Source organism: Lacerta agilis, chromosome 3, assembly GCF_009819535.1.
Source record: "Lacerta agilis isolate rLacAgi1 chromosome 3, rLacAgi1.pri, whole genome shotgun sequence".
NCBI classification, from domain to species: Eukaryota; Metazoa; Chordata; class Lepidosauria; order Squamata; family Lacertidae; genus Lacerta; species Lacerta agilis.
In genome coordinates, this window is record NC_046314.1 from 114,836,089 (window position 1) to 114,851,410 (window position 15,322).

Consider the following 15,322-nt stretch of genomic DNA (forward strand, 5'->3'; position numbering starts at 1 on the left):
CAAAACTTCTGGAGGGCCGAGCTTGGGGATGCCTGACTTAAAGGAAATACTGCAAAAATACACTGTTGCGCATAAAAAACGTTGCATTAATGCATAGTTGCTAATATATATATATATATATAATATTTTCTTTTTAACACGCCCTCCCTCTCCGCCTCCAGGTTCTCACCAGGGTCCAAACAAACTCTCAGCTCACCCCCAAAATTCTCACCGCGAGAAGAGTTCCTGAAAACAGTGTTTCCTCGCCTTAGTCTCTCACTCTAGACTTGCTTTTAATGGGCGGCTCAAGGTGGGTGGTCCTTAATCAGGCTGCCCACAGCTGCGTCCCATTCAGCTTCCCTCTCCACACCCAGTTCCAGGTGTGGCAGGTTTGTTGGGTTTCCCAGGGGGTCTAGAGGATGGGAAGAGACCACCCCCCCTCAACTCACAGCAGGTTACATGATCCTAACCCTGCAAAAATAAAAAATAAAATCCAAAGAATTCAAGGTGTCCTTCGTGGCTTTCTCCCCCTCCTCATCGAACCCCCCCCCAACAACCCTGCGAGGGAGGTTGGGCTGAAAGGCAGCGATTGGCCGAAGGTCACCCGGCGTGCTCAGTGGCCGAGCGATCGGATTTGAACCCAGGTCCCAGCCTGACACTCTAACCACTGCGCCACACCGTCCTGGATCAGGACAGTGGCCCATCTGGTCTGCAAGCAGGCCCCTGAGTGAGAGAGCACTCAATTCCTCCCCTCCAGCAGCTGCCCCGTCTCCCTCCGAGGTCTGACAGGACCTCTGCGCCCCCCCACCTTGCGACCGTCTGGTTCAGCCGCCTTCCCAAACCAGCAAGGAGATGGTGGCTGAACTTTGCTGGCCAAGCGATCTCCGAGGAGCCCGCCAGCCAAGTCCCTGGAGGGTTGCTGTTTGTGACCGTCTGCTTCCCTCTCTGTGCCCTCCGCCCTGCCCTGCCCTGCCGCCGGACAGCTGCTTGGAAGGGCAGCTGGCCGCATTTGGGACGGTGTCTGCATTCCTAGAGAGAGGGGAGGGGAGGCATGGAGCACGTAACCCGACTCCCGGCCGCCATTTCCAGTCGGATGCTTGGGCCTATTATGGGAGCGGTGGGTCCTGGGGCACCCAGAGGAGCCGGTGTCTCTATTTAGAGGTGTTGCCCAGGAATCAAGTTAAAAATAGGACTCTGCCAGTGTGGGAAAGGCCATCGATCGACTTGAGTTGGCAGCACCGTTGTGGAAACTCAAGAGTGTGCGGGATTTATTTTCTTGTCCTCCTCTCCAGATGCAAATTTTGCAGGTGCAATCCTGTGTTGTTGTTGTTGTTCAGTCGTTCAGTTGTGTCCGACTCTTCGTGACCCCATGGACCAGAGCACGCCAGGCACGCCTATCCTTCTCTGCCTCCCGCAGTTTGGCCAAACTCATGCAAGTCGCTTCAAGAACACTGTCCAACCATCTCACCCTCTGTCGTCCCCTTCTCCTTGTGCCCTCCATCTTTCCCATCATCAGGGTCTTTTCCAGGGAGTCTTCTCTTCTCATGAGGTGGCCAAAGTACTGGAGCCTCAACTTCAGGATCTGTCCTTCTAGTGAGCACTCAGGGCCGATTTCTTTGAGAATGGATAGGTTTGATCTTCTTGCAGTCCATGGGACTCTCAAGAGTCTCCTCCAGCACCATAATTCAAAAGCATCAATTCTTCGGCGATCAGCCTTCTTGATGGTCCAGCTCTCACTTCCGTACATTACTACTGGGAAAACCATAGCTTTAACTATACAGACCTTTGTTGGCAAGGTGATGTGTTTGCTTTTTAAGATGCTGTCTAGGTTTGTCATTGCTTTTCTCCCAAGAAGCAGGCGTCTTCTAATTTCGTGACTGCTGTCACCATCTGCAGTGATCATGGAACCCAAGAAAGTGAAATCCCTCACTGCCTCCATTTCTTCCCCTTCTATTTGCCAGGAGGTGATGGGACCAGTGGCCATGATCTTAGTTTTTTTGATGTTGAGCTTCAGACCATATTTTGCGCTCTCCTCTTTCACCCTCATTAAAAGTTTCTTTAATTCCGCAAACCTGCATACGCCTGCTCAAAGGTTATCCATTTTGAGTTTGTTGGGCTTTATCCAGCAATGTCGTACCCAGCGCAGGCCCATGGAAACAAATTAATTTGTACCAGTTGCTGGGAACTGCAAGAAGGGACAGCGCTCCTGTGTTCGAATCCTGCTTCCGGGTTTCCCATAATGGGCATCTGGTTGGTCACTGTGAGAGGGGGATGCTGGACCAGATTTGCCATTGGCCTGATCCAGCAGACTCATCTTGTTGTTGTTGTTCAGTCGTTCAGTCGTGTCCGACTCTTCGTGACCCCATGGACCAGAGCACGCCAGGCACGCCTATCCTTCACTGCCTCCCGCAGTTTGGCCAAACTCATGTTAGTAGCTTCGAGAATACTGTCCAACCATCTCATCCTCTGTCGTCCCCTTCTCCTTGTGCCCTCAATCTTTCCCAACATCAGGGTCTTTTCTAAGGAGTCTTCTCTTCTCATGAGGTGGCCAAAGTACTGGAGCCTCAACTTCAGGATCTGTCCTTCTAGTGAGCACTCAGGGCCGATTTCCTTGAGAATGGATAGGTTTGATCTTCTTGCAGTCCATGGGACTCTCAAGAGTCTCCTCCAGCACCATAATTCAAAAGCATCAATTCTTCGGCGATCAGCCTTCTTGATGGTCCAGCTCTCACTTCCGTACATTACTACTGGAAAAACCATAGCTTTAACTATACGGACCTTTGTCGGCAAGGTGATGTCTTTGCTTTTTAAGATGCTGTCTAGGTTTGTCATTGCTTTTCTCCCAAGAAGCAGGCGTCTTCTAATTTCGTGACTGCTGTCACCATCTGCAGTGATCATGGAACCCAAGAAAGTGAAATCTCTCACTGCCTCCATTTCTTCCCCTTCTATTTGCCAGGAGGTGATGGGACCAGTGGCCATGATCTTAGTTTTTTTGATGTTGAGCTTCAGACCATATTTTGCGCTTTCCTCTTTCACCCTCATTAAAAGGTTCTTCAATTCCTCCTCACTTTCTGCCATCAAGGTTGTATCATCAGCATATCTGAGGTTGTTGATATTTTTTCCGGCAATCTTAATTCCGGTTTGGGATTCATCCAGCCCAGCCTTTCGCATGATGAATTCTGCATATAAGTTAAATAAGCAGGGGGACAATATACAGCCTTGTCGTACTCCTTTCCCAATTTTGAACCAATCAGTTATTCCACATCCAGTTCTAACTGTAGCTTCTTGTCCCACATACAGATTTCTCAGGAGATGGATGAGGTGATCAGGCACTCCCATTTCTTTAAGAACTTGCCATAGTTTGCTGTGGTCGACACAGTCAAATGCTTTTGCGTAGTCAATGAAGCAGAAGTAGATGTTTTTCTGGAACTCTCTAGCTTTCTCCATAATCCAGCGCATGTTTGCAATTTGGTCTCTGGTTCCTCTGCCCCTTCGAAATCCAGCTTGCACTTCTGGGAGTTCTCGGTCCACGTACTGCTTAAGCCTGCCTTGTAGAATTTTAAGCATAACCTTGCTAGCGTGTGAAATGATTGCAATTGTGCGGTAGTTAGAGCATTCTTTGGCACTGCCCTTCTTTGGGATTGGGATGTAAACTGATCTTCTCCAATCCTCTGGCCACTGCTGAGTTTTCCAAACTTGTTGGCATATTGAGTGTAGCACCTTAACAGCATCATCTTTTAGGATTTTAAATAGTTCAGCTGGAATATCATCACTTCCACTGGCCTTGTTGTTAGCAAGGCTTTCTAAGGCCCATTTGACTTCACTCTCCAGGATGTCTGGCTCAAGGTCAGCAACCACACTACCTGGGGTGTATGAGACCTCTATATCTTTCTGGTATAGTTCCTCTGTGTATTCTTGCCACCTCTTCTTGATGTCTTCTGCTTCTGTTAGGTCCTTTCCACTTTTGTCCTTAATTGTGGTAATCTTTGTACGAAATGTTCCTTTCATATCTCCAATTTTCTTGAACAGATCTCTGGTTTTTCCCATTCTGTTATTTTCCTCTATTTCTTTGCATTGTTCGTTTAGAAAGGCCCTCTTGTCTCTCCTTGCTATTCTTTGGAAATCTGCATTCAATTTCCTGTATCTTTCACTATCTCCCTCGCATTTTGCTTGCCTTCTCTCCCCCGCTATTTTTAAGGCCTCATTGGACAGCCACTTTGCTTTCTTGCATTTCTTTTTCATTGGGATGGTTTTCGTTGCTGCCTCCTGTATAATGTTACGAGCCTCCATCCACAGTTCTTCAGGCACTCTATCCACCAAATCTAAGTCCTTAAACCTGTTTTTCACTTCAACTGTGTATTCATAAGGAATTTGATTTAGATTGTATCTTACTGGCCCAGTGGTTTTTCCTACTTTCTTCAGTTTAAGCTGGAATTTTGCTATAAGAAGCTGATGATCAGAGCCACAGTCAGCTCCAGGTCTTGTTTTTGCTGAGTGTATAGAGCTTCTCCATCTTTGGCTGCAGAGAATATAATCAATCTGATTTCGATGTTGCCCATCTGGTGATGTCCATGTGTAGAGTCGTCTCTTGTGTTGTGATCCATGAAGGGGTAACTCATCTTAACGTTTGTTAAATTGCTGTCTGAAACATCTGGAAGACACCAGCCTGCAGAAGGCCGTCTCAGCAAGAGCTCTGGTGTATCCTTACCCCAGAAACAACCCGCAGTATTCCAGTGGAATCACAAAATTGTAAAACTGCTTTCCCCCTTTTTCGCTAGGTATGCATATGCTTTTCGGTAACGGATAATTAAAAAGCAAAACAAATTTACAGATCAATTGTAAACAGATAAAAACATTAGCAGGATCATTGTAATAACCCACAGTTTTATAAGCGTATATATTTGCAGTAGATAATTAAACGAGCAAGTTAAATGAATTTGGATGTGCAGAAATTAAAAAAAATAAATTCAAGGAACCGCAGAAAGAGGGGGGAAGGAAGTCAAATTTTGAAATGTTAAATTGATTGTAAAACTAATGAAATGTATAAATTTGAAAAGTATAAATCCAAAACAAAACAAAACAAAACAGAGGTTGATAGATGCATGGATGGTTTGAAAGGCTATCTGGAGAGGGTGAGACTTGAACCTGGGACCCTTTGTATGGAGGGCAGATTCCCTGCTGCTGAGCCACAGCCTAATACAGGCTTCCTCAACCTCAGCCCTCCAGATGTTTTGAGACTACAATTCCCAGCACCCCTGACCACTGTTCCTGCTAGCTAGGGATAGTGGGAGTTGTAGGCCAAAAACATCTGGAGGGCAGAGGTTGAGGAAGCCTGGCCTACCGTGTTTCTCCTAAAATAAGACACCGTCTTATATTTTTTTTTTGCTCAACAAAACACAGTATGGCTTATTTTCAGGGGATGTCTTATTTTAACCGTGTCGCATCGGTACGCTGCATAGCCACGCCTCCTCAGGCTGTTTTAATGGGAGGTACCACGTCACTATGGCTTATTTTCGGGGTATGGCTTATTTTTGGGGAACGGCTTATATTTTGCAAATGCATAGAAATCCTGCTATGGCTTATTTTATGGCTATGTCTTATTTTAGGAGAAACAGGGTAGTATCTGGGGGGAAAAGAGCAATTCGGAAACGACGTTGGCGTTGACGGGCTGGAACTGGACGTAACTGTGAGCCAAGGAAAATGTTAAAAAATTATTGGCCAAAACTTTTGAGGCCGGAGGGAGGGAAGGGGGTAGAAAGAAGGAGGTAGTTTTTAAAAAAATATATATTGCTAGATTAATTAAAATTGGTTAAGAAATTAGAAAAGTTCAGAAGTATATTGAGGCCAAGGTAGAGAAGAAAATATAAGCAATTAAGTTTGATGCATTAATATTTTTAAAAATGATAAGGAGGAAAGAAAAGTGGGTAAATTAGATTAGAAGATGATTGGAAAACTGGGAAATACGTTTTTATTTTGAGGTCAACGGGGGGGGGGGTTCAGGAAGTCAATTTAAAGATGAAATTGGAAGGAGTTGAAATACCTGGCCCAGGAAAAGGGTCAGGATTAAGCAATGATTTATGAAAAATGATGGGTTAAATGTGAAATGATATTATATGTGCTCCTGTGAGAGGGGGGTTTGGATATTGTGCTCTCCTCGGTGGGAGAGGGTGTCGGAATATCTTGCACGGATCCGCCATAGGATCCACATTTATTTAATTGTTTAATGAGGTTTTCGGGAACTACTTTTGGTATTACTACGCACAAAAGCAAAAGTGAAAGTAAGAATGAATAGTTTGGTTCACCAATGAGATTAATCCGCCTTTATTTTGTAGTCCCGGTCATGTTCAAAGTTATTAATGAGCGTTAAACCTGCTTCCCGCCTTTTTGGAGGGCAGCAACAGTGGTTTTATTGGTTGAGGCATCGATCGTGATGTCACATCTGTTCCCTAATAAAAGGCTGAGGCTCCCCGCTTGGGCACGTTTTTTTGTTTTAGTTGGGTTTTAGTTGAAGTCAAGTTTAGTTTAAGGGTATTGGGAGCGGGCTGGATGGGTTGGATGGGTTTTTCCTTTAGTTAGAGTTAGATCGCGGAAGATCATTCGGTTTAGCTTTAGTTAGGTTCCTTTTAGGTTTAGTCTAGGGCTAGGCTTGCGGAAGATATTTCGGTTTTAGTTTATTTAGTTAGCTTCGCGGAAGATTGGGCGCGCAGGGACTTTGAGCTTAGGAGAACTTAGCTTAGGGGACGAGCCTACGCGGGTTCTGCCAAAGCCACTAAAGATATAACCGGTGTCTGTCTTTCTTTGGGGTAAAAAGGGGAGTAAAAGGTTAAAGGTAAATTTTTTAATTTCCTTGAGTTGATCTATCTACTCAGATTCAGGGTGTCCTCTATTTCTCGAGGCAATATTTTAGTTAGAAGGCAATTAAGAACTCATGCACCTTCGGAGTCATCACCCGGCTTACTCAGCTTCCTTCGGATTGTGAGACTTGGCCGGCGCCCGTGCTCAAAAGCACGCGGAACGCTGGCCGCTTTCCCCGCTACTGGTACCTCGTGCATGAGCAGTCCAAGTTTGTGCACGAGGAGCTCCAGCACCCAAACCCCGACAAGAGGGGGGAGTATGAAAAATTTAACCATGTAATGATTTGTGCTTTAAATTGAAAAAATTTCATAATTTTTTAATAATAAAAAAGTAACTGTGAGACAAGTGCAAAAGCAATTCGCATCGTTTCTCAAAGGGCCGTGGAGTTGGAAGGGCCCCCCGAGGGTCATCTAGTCCAACCCCCCCTCTCATCCTCTCTCCTCTGTCCCCCAGCATCCCAAGCGGCGGGCGATGTGTGGAAGGAAAGCGGAGACATGTCAGACGGTGGCAGCAGCAGCACCAGTGGGCACTGGAGCTGTATGTCCACCCCGTCTCCGCCCCATTCCGAGGCCAGCCCCAAGTACTCGAGCGAAGCCTTCAGTTCCCCCCGGCCGGACGATGGCTTCGAGACGGACTTGGACCCCTTCATCTTTGATGAGCCTGCTCCCCGGAAGAGAAAGGTAGGGGGCGCATAAGTGGGGAGGGGCAGCGGCTGGAGAACGCAGATTCTTCCCTGGCTGGTTTTTTTTGCAACTTTCATTAACTCACCGTTAAACTGTGGAACTCCCTCCAGCAGGAGGCAGTAATTGCCACGGACTTGGGTGGTCTAGATGGGTCATTGGCCTGTTCAACAAACTTTTCTTACTCAGCAGTTGGCTGGTAATTACCGGTAATGATGAGAAAAACAGGATGTCCCTTTTGTAAGAATTTTTTTTTTTTTACTGAATTTTTTCAGATAAGCAAAAAATACCTATTAATGAGCAAGGCTCATATAAGAAAGCCTGACTATAGACTTAGTCCTGGGGTGCCTCTTCCTCCTCCTCTTCCTCCTCCGTCTTCTTTTTTACAACATTTTTTTGATTTTCCAAAAATGACAAAACAGATAAAAAACACACCAGAAGAAAAATCATAACCAGATTAAACCATAATTTTTTTTGGTCGACTTCCCTCCACTCCTCCTCTTGGCTCTATTATAATATACTTGTTCATGCATGTCCATAAAACCTTATATACTTAACAACCCAATTTTAAAACCTTCTTCATCTTACCACAAGTGACTTTTAAAAGTTAGACTAATGTAAGAATCTATATACACAAAGCTTAAAAAATATGCACTGAACGGTTGGCCTTTTTTGTAATAATTTGTCCTGGATAGTTCAGTAATTTATTTTGCCAGTCTTCTTCTTTATCTTCTTTACCCGAGGCTTCTTCTGTCCATAGGGGTTGGCTGGTCTTGGCCTGCCATCCAGTCTCGCATATCAGAACCAAGTCTTTGGCTCAGACAAACCACCAAGTCCTGTACATATCAATATCATAACTTCAGGCTTTTGTTTTTTAACAACAATCATTTCCCACTGTCAAGAAACCCCCCTCCCCACGGCTGGTAGCATCCCAGGACCGTTTGCAGTACAGGGAACCACCCCCTTTGTTCACCAGTTCGTCATCCCCCTCCTCAGGAGGAAGCGACCATTCCTCCAGTGGGGAGGGGGAGTTGGAGGCAGGAAGTCGGCGCAGGGGCTGTGAAGGGATCGCAGAGCCTGAGCACCAAGGGGGAAGGGGGGAACAGGGACAGCTTCCCGCGCCCCGAGTTCGCAGACAGGAAAGACGTGGAAGGGGGAGGCGGGGGTTTAGAATCCCGCGCCTTTTTTGCTGGACCAAGAACCAGAAGGGTTCATTCCCGGACTCTGCGGAGGGATGAGATGGACGTTTGAACTTTTGCTCCACTGTAAATATCTGCACAATAAAGAACTTAGTTTTTAGGAGTTCTGCGTTCGGCTGATTTCTCATGAGCAACCACTGAACAACCTGACACCCACATTTTCTTCAAATCTTTATATGTCCTTTCCCGGGCCTTTTTGATAATTTTACATTGCCACCACATCAGGTAGCCTCTAAAAGAGGGAACCTCGTATGAAATGGTTTGGGTGTCTTTGACTGTGCTAGGGAAGGAGGAAGAAGAAGGGAGGGAGGGCCCCGGGCTGCTTCTAAATTCACAAAAACCAAACCGTTATGGAGAAGATGCAGAGACAGAAATATGGAAACCGAACAAAGATAGTTCATAGATTTTAAGAAGAGTTTGGATTTGATATCCTGCTTTATCACTACCCGAAGGAGTCTCAAAGCGGCTCACATTCTCCTTCCCCTTCCTCCCCCACAACAAACACGCTGTGAGGTGAGTGGGGCTGAGAGACTTCAGAGAAGTGGGACTAGCCCAAGGTCACCCAGCAGCTGCATGTGGAGGAGCAGGGAAGCGAACCCGGTTCACCTGATTACGAGTCCACCGCTCTTAACCACTACACCACACTGGCTCCTAAGGAGCAATTGCACCAGGAAATGGAAGCTCCTGGTCTCACCGAGGGAGCTCATCTCCAAGAGCTTGGGGTCGTGGCCCTTTTCAGCTTGAGGGCCGCATTCAGTCCTGGGTAGCTTTTCAAGGTCCACATGACAGACGGAAGGCTGGGTGGAGCAACACATGTCAATATTGCCATTGTGCAGTGGCCTCAGTTTGACTCTCTTCTCTGCCCTCCCTCCGTGCAAGCAAGAGGCACCATTGGATTTCCAGGGCCCATTCCAGCCAGTCGAAAGCATTCCAGAATGATGTGGGGCAGGGAAATCTGTGGAGATTTCCTAGGCCAGGTGGAGAGGCTGAGAAGGGGACACGTTTGGGATTTGTGCCTGAGCTCCTCCCTGCCTCGCCCTGTCCAAGCGGAAGGGGAGGAGGAGGAGGAGGAAAGCCATGCAGGGTCCCCAAGTGAGGGGTGTTTTCCCTGCTTGGTTTTGCCTGCAAACCTGACCCAGGTGTGTCTGTCTCTCTCCTAGAACTCTGTGAAGGTGATGTACACCTGCCTGTGGCCCAGCTGCGGAAAAGTCCTTCGCTCCATCGTGGGGATCAAGAGGCACGTGAAGACCCAGCACTTGGGGTAAGTAAGGCCCCAAGACCCCGGCTGAACGGCGTTCACCCAGAGGGAAGCAACACGGTGTTGAGATTCCTTTCATTGGAGCTGGTTGGGATAGATCAGCAATGTCCAACAGGTTGATCACAATCGACAGGTCTCCTTTTGATTGCTGGCTGGAGAAAACTGCCAGTCATTTTATGCTGGGAGTAGATCACAGCCTCTAGGGAGTTGGACGTGCCTTGGCTAGATGAACTTGGGTTAGCTTCCCACTTTGTCATTCTGTGATGGAACGTGGGTGCTATCCACGGAATCAGAGGCTCTGGATGTGCCTGGTTCCAGAGTTGGAACATTTGTTGTGCGGGTGGCCTTCCAAGTTGAGCTCCTCGAGATCAGTTGCTGTACCTGGCAGCTTGAGGAGTTGTTGTTGTTGTAGTAGAATCACAGAATTGTAGAGGTGGAAGCGACCCCAAGTGCCACAGTTGTCCCCATTGGGTCGTCACAGCCAGACATGGTGGACGCCGCGACTGGCGTAGAAGCCAGAATTGGAGCTGGAACTTCCAACCACCTGGTATTTATACCAAGCCTGGCCAATCTGGAGGTGCCATGCTGCCTGCCAGTCGCAGGAGCCGACATTGCCCTGTTGGAAAAACGCTCTGGGGAGACGGCAAACTCCCCAAGACTCCGGAGCGTCCCCCCAGTGGCCCTCTCTGGCTGGCATGTCCCTACAGTCCAGAGCGCCAGTAATCTGTGACCCTTTTCTTATGAAAAGAGCACGCAGGTCTTCTAGCATCACGCAGCAAGAAGAAAGACTCATCTGTAGTTCTAAACTACTTTATTTACGGTCTATATATACAGAGACTCTATAATCACGTCTGTGTTCTCCAAACAAGAGTACAGAACTGCGATACGGCAGAAGTGAAACTAAATCGCAATAACAACACTTAGGTGGAAGAGATAAGACAGACTTCCGTTCCCACACTCTCTCAGACACTCACGTTTGCGAGCCTGAAAGAGAACTCGTGAGGCTCGGACATCCCTGGGGGATTTGGCCTCAAAAGCACAGCATCGTCTCTGAGCTCTGAACGACGATCAAAAGGGAAAACTGGGAGGTTAATGCTACCTGGGCTGTTCTGTTGTCAAGAGGATGATGCCTGGGGAGGTGGTGGAGAAAGGGTGCCCCTAATTTAAATCCCCAGAGCCCCAAATTTGGCAAATATTGCACTTGTGTCGCCCTGGTTCTCTGGGCATTGCTTCATCTCTCTCTACAATTGCAGAGACGGCGCCAATTCTGACCAGCGGAAGAGGGAAGAGGATTTCTACTACACGGAAATGCAAGTGAAGGACGAGGCGCCCCCAGAACCCGCGGCGGCCGTCTCCAGCCCCACCTCCACCTCTGTGGGTGCCTCTTCTCCCATCGCCATCCAGCAGACTCCATCGCAGCCAGAGGCTCTCATCCTGGACCAAGCAGTCCCCCTGGAGCGTCACTTGCCCAGCAGCGCCCTCAGCCAGTCGGCTCCTAGCTCCTTCTGGCACATCCAAGCCGACCATGCGTATCAGGTAGGGCCCTGCCAGCCCTCCCCAAATATATATCTCCCCACACACCCCTATTTATTACAACTATCAAAAACCCAAAAGTGCGGCCGTGGGGTATTGCATCATGCCACGTTGCAAAGCAGTCGGACGATAAATAATAAGAGGAATAGGGACGCAGCAATATAACTCGAGGAATCCCTCTTTCCAAAGCTTTGCACGGATGGATGCAGAACGTTGAGCATCTAAGTCCAAGGTGTAGAAAACAAAAACCCCACCAGGTGTCATAAAAGAGGGACAGGTGTCATAAAAGAGGGACGTGGGTGGTGCTGTGGGTTAAACCACAGAGCCTAGGGCTTGCCGATCAGAAGGTTGGCGGTTCGAATCCCTGCAATGGCGGGGTGAGCTCCCATTGCTTGGTCCCAGCTCCTGCCCACCCAGCAGTTCGAAAGCACATCAAAGTGCAAGTAGATAAACAGGTACCGCTCTGGCGGGAAGGTAAACGGCATTTCTGTGCGCTGCTCTGGTTCGCCAGAAGCGGCTTAGTCATGCTGGCCACATGATCCGGAAGCTGTATGCTGGCTCCCTCAGCCAGTAAAGCGAGATGAGCGCTGCAACCCCAGAGTCATCCGCAACTGGACCTAACCGTCAGGGGTCCCTTTACCTTTACCTTATGCCACCTACAAGGTTAGTCTGGTTATGTTGATGCATGCTTCGAAAATAAAGTCCTCCTTCAGGCAGCGCGTAGTTAAACTGCAGACCCTCTCTCCCGCCACCCCATAAATGCATTTTGCAAAATAGGCAGCGGAGAGGGGAATGCAGCAAATCCTTTCACGCCTCCCTTGTTTTCTCTCTCTCAGGCTCTGCCGTCCATCCAGATTCCCGTATCCCCGCACATATTCACAAGTATCAGCTGGGCTGCCGCGACATCTACCATCCCCACCCTCTCGCCGGTGAGTCCTGACTAGAGATGTAAAATTTCCGGAAATTTTGAAGCCATGAGGAAGAAAATGTTTTTTTTTCCCCTGGGGAAAAATAAAAATTTTGGAAAAACTGAAAAGAAAAAAAAAGTTTAGCGTGGAGTAGTTTTACAAAATGCATGAAACACAGTGTATATAAAAGTGTTATGTCTGCAATAAAACACGTAAACACCCCCCTTCCCCTCAAAAGCAACAAAAAAGCAAGAAACCATCAACGTAAAAAAAATCAGATTTGCCCCTTAGCACCAACAGCAAATGAAGTTAAGGTCCACCTCAATATTTAAGCTCCATAGAAGCTCGACCCTTTGAGTAGTGCTTTTTTAAAAGAAGAAACAGAAGACACAACTTATACATGCATTTTCTGAATTACTGCTGCCATTTTCCATTTCTTCTTCCTCTTCCTCTTCATCATTTTTCTCTAAAAAAACAGCTTGGAAAAAAACAGGAAAAAAAAACCTGGTCCCCCCCCAATTTTTCCGGGGTTTTTTCCAGGCCTTCCCATCTCTAGTCCTGACTTCTGTGGCTGCAGGAATCTCGAGCGGCACAGAGGGCTGTTTCCAGCACCTTGGGGAGGTGGGGTCCTGGAGAGACTTGCTCTTGGGTGTATCGTAAAGCGGGTTACGTTTCTTGTTTGCAGGTGCGAAGCCGGTCCCTGAGTTTCAGCGAGCAGCAGCCTCTGCCGCCACTTCCTCCTCCTCCGCCGCCACCTGTCTTGAAATCCCACCTGATTGTCACGTCTCCTCTGCGGGCTCCCAGCAGCTCGAGGTAAGGCTGGCCAAAAATAATAAACATAATTATAATAATTACCGTATTTTTCGCTCCAGAAGATGCACTTTTTTCCTCCTAAAAAGTAAGGGGAAATGCCTGCGCGTCTTATGGAGCGAATGTGTGGTCGATCGCTGGCTCCCTTGCCCAGGCCTCCATTGTTGAATGTTCTGCAGACGGAGGCTGTTTGTTTCCCCAGTGACATGTGACTGGCTGATTAGATTATCTGTCTGGAAACTGTAGAAACGGCTCCCTTTCTTTCCTAAAGAAGCTGCAGAGCTGTGAGTTGAACCCCATAAAAACAGGGGGGGGGGGTTTCCCTTTGCAAAGTAAGTTCAACAACTTTGAGCTGATCCTCAAAAAAACGGGGCTTTTCCCCTTTGCCCAAAGAAGCTGCACAACTGTGAGCTGATCCTCAAAAAAACGGGGCTTTTCCCTTTTGCCCAAAGAAACTCCACAACTTTGAGCTGATCCCCCCAAAAACGGGGCTTTCCCCCTTTGCCCAACAAAATAAAACTTCAAACATTAAAAACTTCCCTAAATAGGGCTGCCTTCATCAGAAACATTGAGCAACATTTATTTGGGACAGGAATTGCTGGTCTTCTTGACTTCCTTTTTGTTTGGCCCAGTGGTTCCCAAAGTGAGTGTAATTCCAAACACACCTAGAAGACCCCCCCCCCCAGGACTGCAAAGGCTGCTGTCAGCCTCCGTCCCCCTGTTTTCACGGCCGTGTTAAGGGGAGGATAACTCTGGGATAACTCTGGGCTTTGCACGCCGGTGATTCAACCCTGCGTCTCCTTCAACGCGTTTCCCCTGCCTTTCACTCTCCCGCAGGAAAGTCCGCGGCGAAGCCAAGAAGTGCCGGAAGGTCTATGGCATTGAGCACCGCGACCAGTGGTGTACCTCTTGCCGGTGGAAAAAGGCCTGCCAGCGATTCCTGGACTGAGCGCGTGCAAGTTTCCCAGCGGAAAGGTGGAGGGAGCGGTTCTCTCTCTCGCTGCCAGCCAAGCGCCAAGGGGCCAGACCTCTGTGTGTCTTTGCAGCGTCCGTGCCCTTTGCGAGCCACTCTCCCCGTGCTTCAGCGGAGATCTCGAGAGCCCACCTGTCCAACCTGGGCTCCGTATATTCTACGTCCGACAGGTGTTTTTTCTTTCTTTCTAATTTTCAGTGTTTCGTGGGAATGTTTGTTTTCTTAAACACATCTTTTCCTCCTTTTTTTTAAACACACACACACACACACACAAACACAGCGCCTCCCTTTCTATTTGTAAATAAGAGGTGCGAAGCGGGGAGTTAAAGAGAGTTTTTGGCTTGGTGTAGCTTAACAGACTTGTTTCTCGGTGTGTCCAGGGACCAAAGAAACCTTCCCCCCCCCCGAACTGTTCCCTCGATACGTGGTCGGCTGAGTGTTTGGGTCGGTGGCTGCAATATGGAGAGCGTAGGAGCACCCCTTATCTAACCCCACCACCCCACAAATCTAGAGGGTGCCGGATGTGGACTCAGGAGGGCGCTGGAGGAGGAAGGGGCGTGCCTGACTTCCTGTGGACTCCGCCAGCATGCTGGCTCTCCCTTCTGGTGCGCGGGAAGAATTACTCGCTTGCACTGGGTTTTCCCCTTCTTTTTAAACATCATGCTGTCAAAAGAACAATCATTGCATTAAGCTACAATCCAGCAAACGCTTGTTTCGTTTTCTAAAACTGAAGTGGAAGGAACCTGGCTATATTTGCTTTGCTTTGTGCTTTCGTTGGCCCATTTTATACCTGTGCACCTAAAATTTAATGTGCGGAGCCAGCCCTGGGGCACCTGAGTATTTCTCGTGTGGCTTCGGTTGCCCACTGCCTCAAAAGGCCAGACCCGGTGTTACCCTGGGAGGAAATAATATTTTTGCTTAATGATGGGCTTGCCAATCAAGACTTGTGCCATTGGGTGGTTTCCTGGGTGCTGTGGTCAGAACTGGAGCAAGCAAAGTCATGGGTGCCACATTATAAAAGACATTATCATGGCCTTCCCCAACTTGGCCCCCCTGCAAATGTTTTGGGCTGGCTAGGGCTGATGGGAGTTGTAGTCCGAAACACTGGCAGGGTGTCCGGTCGAGGA

The 15,322-nt window shown here is 48.1% G+C and overlaps 1 protein-coding gene across 1 annotated transcript in view; it reads left to right on the top strand.

Annotated features, from left to right (window-relative positions):
- The window catches only part of ZNF395 (zinc finger protein 395), a 49,514-nt gene extending 35,130 nt beyond the window's left edge, over positions 1-14,384 (top strand). Inside the window, exons 5-10 of the mRNA XM_033145195.1 lie at positions 7,288-7,514; positions 9,874-9,974; positions 11,225-11,507; positions 12,341-12,433; positions 13,098-13,225; positions 14,060-14,384. Coding sequence (XP_033001086.1) covers positions 7,288-7,514; positions 9,874-9,974; positions 11,225-11,507; positions 12,341-12,433; positions 13,098-13,225; positions 14,060-14,171 — 944 coding nt within the window. The 3' untranslated portion in view covers positions 14,172-14,384. The remainder of the gene's footprint in view (positions 1-7,287; positions 7,515-9,873; positions 9,975-11,224; positions 11,508-12,340; positions 12,434-13,097; positions 13,226-14,059) is intronic.
- The last annotated feature ends 938 nt before the right edge of the window (positions 14,385-15,322 follow it).